Source organism: Lissotriton vulgaris, chromosome 12 (assembly GCF_964263255.1).
Source record: "Lissotriton vulgaris chromosome 12, aLisVul1.2, whole genome shotgun sequence".
Taxonomy (NCBI): Eukaryota; Metazoa; Chordata; class Amphibia; order Caudata; family Salamandridae; genus Lissotriton; species Lissotriton vulgaris.
In genome coordinates, this window is record NC_141700.1 from 50,238,610 (window position 1) to 50,247,708 (window position 9,099).

Consider the following 9,099-nt stretch of genomic DNA (forward strand, 5'->3'; position numbering starts at 1 on the left):
CATATATAGTTAGTTGCACTAACTATATATCGCGCACCCGCAATCCACTGCTGATGATGTCACATATTACATCATTCATGACATGGTCAGTGACATCACTGATGACATCACTGATGACATCTCAAATGACATCACTGATGACATCACTGATGACAACATCCAGTGACTGTATGTTTCTGTAAAGTTAAAATATGTCTTACATATTGAAGAATGAGTGGATGTGTAAGTGTCTGGATGAAGGATTTAGTAGGTGCATGACTGACTGTATGAGTGAGTGATTAAATGTGTCTCACTGAGTGCATGGGTTAGTGACTAAAATGTCTTAATTTGTGCATCATTATGTCTGTTGTTCTGTAAACTGTTGCATGTGTTGATAAGTAGCTATATGAGTAACTATATGGGTTATTGATTGGTTGCCCAAGTATTTGTATGGGAGACTGAGTGTGTGTGTGTGGGTGGCTGGGAGGTGTATGACTGTGCATAGATGTGTGAGCAGTTGATTCACTAGATGTATGGTTTCAAAAGTGCATGTGGAAACAGCTGTATGGGCGGTTGACTGTGTGCATGAGTGTATTGGTGAGTGAATGGATATCTCAGTGCTACATGTCAAAGTAAGTACATATGTAAAACACAGTACATGTGAGAGTTGACATATATAAATAACTGTGCATAAGAGCCAGTGAATGTGTGAGTGGCTGTATGGATCATTGTGAACTTGTATCAGGGATTGTATAAGAGAGTAAATATGTGTTAGTATATGTTTGAATAAGTAAAGTTTGTATAACTGTATAGTTGAGGAAATGGAGGTGTGATTGATTCTTTGCATGACTGACTAGGTGTGTGAGTAACTCCATGGATGAGTGACAGTCTGTGAGTGTCTGTTTACACTGATTGTATCTAAGGTTATATTAGAGTCTGAAGAGGTTCATCGTATTATCACATGAATGATATCATCAGTGATGTGATCAGTAATGTCAAATGAGATGTCATCAGTGATGTCATTTGAGATGTCATCAGTGATGTCATTTGAGATGTCATCAGTGATGTCACTGACCATGTCATGAATGATGTAATATGTGACATCATCAGCAGTGGATTGCGGGTGCGCGATATATAGTTAGTGCAACTAACTATATATGGAATTTCAATGGTTTTGTGTGAGTAAAATAAGGTTTTGTAAATGCGAATTCCTAACTATATATGGTCTAAAACCTATGGTTTTTTCAGTGAATTTTCAAGGTTTTGTAAATGCTAATTCCTAACTATATATGGTCTATAACCTATGGTTTTTTCAGTGAATATATATATATATATATACATATACACACACACAAACACGACATACAGCCCACGTCATATAGTATTCTCTTTTTTAGATTTTTTTTTTTTTTAAAAGCTCGAACAATAGACTGAAATTCTTGAATTGCCAGTATGCTAAAATGTCGCTGTCTACGTGGACTTACCAAACAAAATAAAGGAAAGATAAATGAAAAAACAAACAATGTTTTTTTCCACTTTGGGTAGTATGAATGACTACATCTATTGCTCACCGAACATGCGATGGTGGATCAGAAAATGTACATAAACAAACGTAATGCACTGTGTCCCAATAAACCATGTTTGCTAATCAAACAGACAAATATATTCAGAAGTCTCATGCTAGAATATTTCTGCACCCTCACGAGAACACCACAGCACCAAAGCCACATAGCTAGAAAAACAAGGCCTCTCTAAACAGTGCAACATAAGACAACAGTCTATCCCATCCACACAACACAGCATTATATTCATATTAATGACAAAAATAATACACCTAAGCAAAATACACTCCTGGCATATGCCAAGTTATACACTAAGCAGAGTACACTGTACTCCCAGACCACCACATGACACAACACTCACCAAAGACATAAAGTAATGTATTTCAACCAAACACTTCAGTGCAATAAGAAAAAATGCAGTCCTAGAACCCACTAAGGCGCACAAGTTTCAAGTTTTTTTATTTCCTGCATAGTTACTTAAAACCATTGCAGTGTTAGTGCACAGAATACAAATATAGAACAAACACATCTGTATATATAAAATGTCCACAAGGTATAAGCGAATACCTCCATTTTGGTGCATTTTTTTTTAATATGATAGCAATCTTCAAAATAAAACCGGATAAAACCAATTGTTAAATGACTCTTTGCAGATATAAACAAGCTTGTATTTTGGTCATGGTATATGTCCTTGTATAGCTAGCTGTATATTGCAGTTCCATTTTTCTTCCAACCAGCCATAAACTTTTTTCTGCCGGTCGTCTTCTTTGTGTATCTCAGAATATCTCCGCTTGTAGCAAGGGTTATCTCTTTGCAGATGGCAATATCTTCTTACGATGGACTGACTTGGGGCTTGCTCCTGTCAAGATGTACAGCAATGCCGAGGCCTGGTTCAGTTTTTGCAAGTTTGGGCAATTTTGGTCAGCCAGCAAAAGGAATGTTACCAGTCTACAGTTTAGTTGTGTATTTTCTGGGTTTAAGCAGGCTAACACCGCTTGCCTCCTGGTGCGGATGCCTTTCTGTATGAATGGATATTTGAGAAACTGTTGCCGTGCTTGGTGCATTTCCTTGCATAAGCAGATTAGATGGACTATGTCGCCTTGCTTGGTTTTGCACAACCTGCGCGGCTCTAATGCTTGTGACCTTAGCCATAGTGGAAAATGTTGAGCGCACTGAAAGATTCCCATCCTATGTCTCAAAAAGTTCTTTTTTATGGACTTCGAGTAACCCTGGTTAAAAATGGTTGTGGGGCCAGTGATTTGTATGAATTAAGGGCCATCCAGGCGTGCAATCTATTTGCGAGGCGTTTGCTTTATCCTCCACCAGAGAGATTTGTTTTAAGGTTTTCCAGACCAGTTTTTTTTTTTAATTGGTGTAGCCAATTTGCGCGTCCCAAAGTTCTGTAAGTTTGGTGTGTTCTAAGGCTAGCCGAGGTAGCTTCTGGCTTGGGAGTGCTCCCTATGCTGTATATCTTGCCATAAAAGGGGGTGGTGATGGACGGAGCATCTGAACCAATCAAACACTCACACCCAGTCAACAGATCTGGGTTTAATCCATCACCGTTCTTTAGCCCACTCTGCCACCCCGGTTCAGACATGGCCATATGCAAATCAGTCTGACCCTGTGCCTCATGGGAACAGTCCTGCCGGAACTGTCAAGCCATGCCTTCCCTGGACCGGAAACAAGCTTCCGAGGACCGGTTTCTAGCATTTCAGCCGTCTTCAGCCCGGCTTGCTTGAATCCAGTGGCAAAGTGAGCAAGGGACTCACGTCTGAGCATACCCTACCAACTTATGGCGAACAAAGCGGTACAAAGGGGGTGGTGATGGACGGAGCATCTGAACCAATCAAACACTCACACCCAGTCAACAGATCTGGGTTTAATCCATCACCGTTCTTTAGCCCACTCTGCCGCCCCAGTTCAGACATGGCCATTTGCAAATCAGTCTGACCCTGTGACTCATGGAAACAGTCCAACCCGAACTGCCAAGCCATGCCTTCCCTGAACCGGAAACAAGCTTCGGAGGACCGGTTTCTGGCATTTCAGCAGTCTTCAGCCCGGCTTGCTTGAATCCAGTGGCAAAGTGAGCAATGGACTCACGTCTGAGCATACCCTGCCAACTTATGGTGAACAAAGCGGTACAAAAGGGGGTGGTGTTGGACGGAGCATCTAAACCAATCAAACACTCACACCCAGTCAACAAATCTGGGTTTAATCCATCACCGTTCTTTAGCCCACTCTGCCACCCCAGTTCAGACATGCCATATGCAAATCAGTCTGACCCTGTGCCTCATGGGAACAGTCCAGCCAGAACTGCCAAGCCATGCCTTCCCTGGACCAGAAGCAAATATTACAAAGATTACACACATCTGAAGAACCCTACCATCTAGACAGTAAATTATTCAGAGAGAGAAGATCCTGCCTCAATAAAAACCAGAAACGGCGTACACCATGAGGGAGATTCCAAGTAACATAAAATTTTACTTTTCTCATTAGGCAGGAGTCAATGGCCAGAGAAACACCTTTCTTTGAAATACGGGCCTCCCTATCCATCTCAAAGCTTAATTTTCCATGGGTTATTATTACTACATAGCCCAATTCTAAGTCACGGTGGGCATCAGCCCCAACTCAAGAGAATGTGGATATTTAGAATGTATTAAGTGTGTTGCAATGTAACAGAAACAAGGATGAAACTGGTTAGGCAAACACATGGTCCGTTACACATGCATGTGTGTAATGTACAAAAGGGTTATCTAGGCACTATTAAGACACTAACCAAGGAATTTGCTAATCATGCCTTAAAAGAGCTTCTAAAGTTTATCCCTCATACTTCACCCTTTCTTAGCAGTAGAACAGATTGCAATAGTTATAATGTTCTGTGGCCCCATTTCTAAGGCTTGACAATTTGTCATATGATAACAAATCCTAGTAATGATAGTGCTTGTTATTTGCGTTCAGAGAACAAAGTTGCAGAGGTGTCGGAAAAAACTATTATACTCATGCATGTCCCTGTAATTCAAGAATGTTATATTTTTATACCAATACACTTGACACGGGCAAAAAGTACATATGATGGACGGAATGCTGAAAAAAATCAAACGTTCACCCCTAGTCACAGATATGGGTTAAATCCATTGTCTTTTTGCACGCCACACCATTACAGTTTAGACCCAGCCATGCGCAAATCAGTCTTGACCCTGCTCCACATGGGAACAGTCCAGCCTTAAATGCGAGGGCAGGTGTTCCTTGGACCAGTAACAAGTATCCTGGGACCGGTTTCGGGATATCACCCCATATCAGCCAGGCTAGTATGAATCTGATGGCATGATGGTCGCTAAGCGACTCCTCACCAGGAAGTGGAAGGCGCAAGACCCCCCCCCCACAAAGGGGCATGGAGACACTCGCTCACTGCATGGGCCAGGGCGGAGGGGACAGCCATCCGGTGGGAAGAGACCCTGGGACTGAGGAAGGAGCCCATAGCTACTCAATGGGAGGGACTTCTCCAAGCACTCCAGCAAACTGCAGAGGTATGTGCAGGGGGACAGCCTGAGAGGAGGGACGAAGGCACAGAGTAGGAGATGAGGACCGTGTCCGTGTGCGACCGTGGTGTTCCATGTACACCTGCTTACCCAAACACCTGCATAGAGGCGTTCAACAAAGACGCCGTCATGGGAGAGTGGCAGACAAACTGACATGATGTAACATGATGGGAGGGGGTGGAGGGGTGGCGGGAGGGGAGATACTTGCACTGGTACTAGTCTATGTTGCGGTTGTTGTTTTTAAACTGTTTCATCACACGTTATCTGTTCGGAAGTCCATATTGACCCCTCTGAAAGACTTACACACTGGATAGATGGGACCGTGATACCATGACACTGTAATCTTTATTATTCATGGACTGTGATAAACACTGGATTCCATGCGTTCAGGTGCACTAGACACCCCACGAAAACTTGAAATGTTCGAACCCATGTACCAGTAGTAAGTTCCCACAGTTGATGTGTGACCCAATGACTGACAGTACTAAGTGTATGTTGCCTTTCTGTACATGTATTCTAAAAGTCAATAAAAACAGATTTACAAAAAAAGGAATCTGATAGCATGATGAACACAGGCATTCTTGTTGCCTCCTCCCCACTTCACCATCTAGGCAACCTGTCACATAATGGGTGAATATTCGGCTTACATGCCCAAGGGCCACCAGGCGTGCCATATCTTAAGCTGACCCTCAAACATGTTTATTTTTGCCTTTTTATATAGCGCTGACGTGGAGTGGCTCACTGGTTAGAGGCGGCAGACCCAGAAGCAGAGAACGGCCTGGGACCAGGGTTCAATTCCCGACACGGCAGGGTCGTGGACCAAGGTCAGCGGACTCGATAAGTCTCGCCTCGGTGCCTACTCTAACCAGGGATCACACTCGGCACTTCTCGGCATTAGCTTGCCTCATCTCTACAACGGCCACCCCCATTCGCCGGGGATGCCTGGTTTCACCTTGGAGATACCCAGTAGGGACCATCTCACAGGGATAGCCAGGACGGGTTCCCAGCGGTCTACAGCGCCACGACGCCTCAGGGCAGCAGTGCGCTTTACAAGACACATACATACATACATACCCAAATGAGATAGAACGTTTTACAGTAGACATATGATGTTACATTGATAACTACAGAGGATTCAAAATTACCAAATATCAACAACAGTTACATAAGGTTGAGAATTACAAAACGCTAAATCATTACAGAAAAATCACTTGTAAAACAAGTTTATACAGCAAAAAAAAGGTTGCAGGGGCTGGTTAAATGAAGGCAGTTTAGTTGTCTATGCCAAGATTAGGTGTGGTGTCTCAGCTAACATAACATCGAAGGAAGAGGGCTTACAGATCCGTTTTGAAAGTGTCAGCAAGGTGGTGTACCCTTTATAGCCTTAGCTCGCCCACACCCAAAACATGGAAATGCCATGACACACAGAGACCCCAGAGGAAGCATATCCCTTCAATACAGGCCAGAGACAGCTCTGGCCCCTTTCCACAGCCCTCCCTTTCGTCTGTCCATCTTCCACAGACCCCACTAAATATACATGAGCCCTGCGGACCCTGCCCTCAGGCCCCGGCAGACTAGTTAGTGCAGCAGCTGTGCTCCTACACCTGTCCACGGGGGGCTCTTACCTTCCCCTTCAGGTCCAGCACGTACACGGCGCTGGCAGACATGGTGCCCGGGCGTTGGCAGGGCCTGGGCCTCGCTCGGTCTGTACCCTGTGCCCGTTATCACTCAGCCGCAGCCATACCCGCTACTTCGGATCCTGCACCGCTGCGCTGCGGACAGCGAAGAAGGACATCCCCCCGACTGTCAAAGTGGAAGCTCTAACGCGGCAGCCATCTTGGAAGGCAGGACCGCTGGTAGGGTGCATAGAGAACATACAGAAAGCTACAAAATATTCAATATGTAATAAAAAAGAACTTAACTTAAACCACGTTTAAATATGTATTTTATAAAATATAAATGTGATTTGCAAGTGATATTCTAGACCTCAGTATTTCATATTATACTACTGAAGCAAAGAGCCAAATAATGCAAGTTTGCAAATGCGTCATTTTGATGTCATCAATTGCTACTTTTTCCATGCGGTACGATAGCTCCCTTTTCTAATCAATTTCAGGAAGAAATAGTGGTATTGAAAGGACAGCAGGCTTTAGCCATCTTTAGATGAGGTTATTTAGCAGACGATCAACCCTCCGAACGCCGCGCCGTTCCAGCCGTCGAGTAGAGCGGTCATGTCAGAAAAGCAGTCTTAAGACACTGCCTCAAAGAGGGCACATACAATACTTTAGTTTTGAATAAGAATATCGTTATAAATAAAAATAAAACACAGTTCCAGATACTTATTCAGATAATATACCAGATGTATTCATTTTTTACGCACTAGATGGTATTTTGCTTTTGCTGTGACTAAATATCTTGTCTGAGCCACCTTGTAAATTGTAGTTTTTCATTTAACAGAGCCCCTTGAATTAATGTATCGGCAGCCGTGAACTTGCCACACACATGCTGTACGTTTGGAAGCACTTCCGATGATTAGGTTGCTTAATACTTTAGCTGACGTCAACGCTCGGGCTGAATAGTCCCCCTTCTGTTTCCATGCTAGTTGTCAAAGACGTCCAATTTGGTCCTCCCATTTCCAAGGTACTTGTCATAGACGTCAGAGATTCTGAATGTTTGAATCGGTGGGCAGTGGCCGTGCACTGCTTTATGGGGCACAAAACAAGCATTTACAATGCAATGGTTTTGCCTTTGTTAAAGTTTGAGCTATTGGCAATGCTCTTGACATTATTTTTATATATGTTTTTTTTTAACATAAATAAATGGCATTGTCATTTGCAATGCCACTAGCTTTATCTTTCGCAAATGACACCCACAAACACCTACAGAGAGCCCCCCAACACACTCCCACACAGAGCCCCCCCACACACTGCGAGCCCCCCACACACTACGAGCCCCCCCACACACACTGCGAGCTCCCTCCACACACTGCGAGCCCCCCACACACTGAGAGCCTCCCCAACACACAGAGCCCCTCCCCCACACACTGAAAGCCCCCCCCACACACAGAGAGCCCCCGCCCACCTCCTGCCTCGAGTGGTCGCTCCCCTGCCTCAGTGCTGCAAAGCGGTAACGTGGTTTGGCTTTTGAAAAGTGATCTGGGACAAAGTTTTACTTCTATAGCGCCAGGATAAAAATAGCGCTTTCATTGCTTGGCTTGCTCTGTTTTAGATCTGCGCATTGTTGTTGTGTTCTCCCCCAGCGTCCTGCTCTGCCCTCCCCTCCATTTTAACTCTGTTGTTGTTGTGCTCCGTTCCCTTTAACCCGCCCCGCCTCCCAGCTGAGACGCCCTCGCCCCTCCCCCTCCACTATCCATATATGACAGCTCCTTCCGCGCGCAGCATTCACGCGCAGCGATCGCGCCCCAGTCGCGCCGAAGGTGCGCCAAAGGTAAGCCCGTCTACGCTCGTCCGCGCCTGGACCGCGCCCAGCGCCAGACCCCCTGCCCCTCGCGCTGCCCAGCCCTCCCGCATCACCTACGATGCCACCACCCTCCTAGCCCTCAACCCCGGTCGCGCCCCCAACTGCGTCCAAGCAGCTCCTGGACACACCCATGGACCTTTCTCCTGCTACTCCTGCAAATTCAGCGGCACCGACAACATCTCCGCTACGACCACACCACAAATTCCCGACCCCACCCACTTACAATGCATCCTTCTCAACACCCGCTCGGTCCACAGACACGCCATTGACCTATGGAATCTACTAGACACCATCTCTCCAGACATCGCCTTCCTAACGGAAACATGGATGAACGCTTCCTCCGCCCCAGACATCACCATTGCCATCCCTGAAGATTATAAGGTCACTCGCAAAGACCGTACCGGCCACACAGGAGGAGGAATCGCTATCGTCCATAAGAAATCAATCCGCATCTCAACCAGCTCTGACGCCAACCTCGCCAACTCCGAACACCTTCACTTCCAAATCCACATCGACCCCAAGACCACACTCAGAGGCAC

General features: G+C 45.3%; 1 protein-coding gene across 1 annotated transcript in view; it reads right to left on the minus strand.

The window, feature by feature from the left end:
- The window catches only part of LOC147673237 (AP-1 complex subunit mu-1), a 112,973-nt gene extending 106,107 nt beyond the window's left edge, over nt 1–6,866 (minus strand). The window contains exon 1 of the mRNA XM_086947038.1: nt 6,706–6,866. Coding sequence (XP_086803164.1) covers nt 6,706–6,747 — 42 coding nt within the window. The 5' untranslated portion in view covers nt 6,748–6,866. The remainder of the gene's footprint in view (nt 1–6,705) is intronic.
- Nucleotides 6,867–9,099: the final 2,233 nt, after the last annotated feature.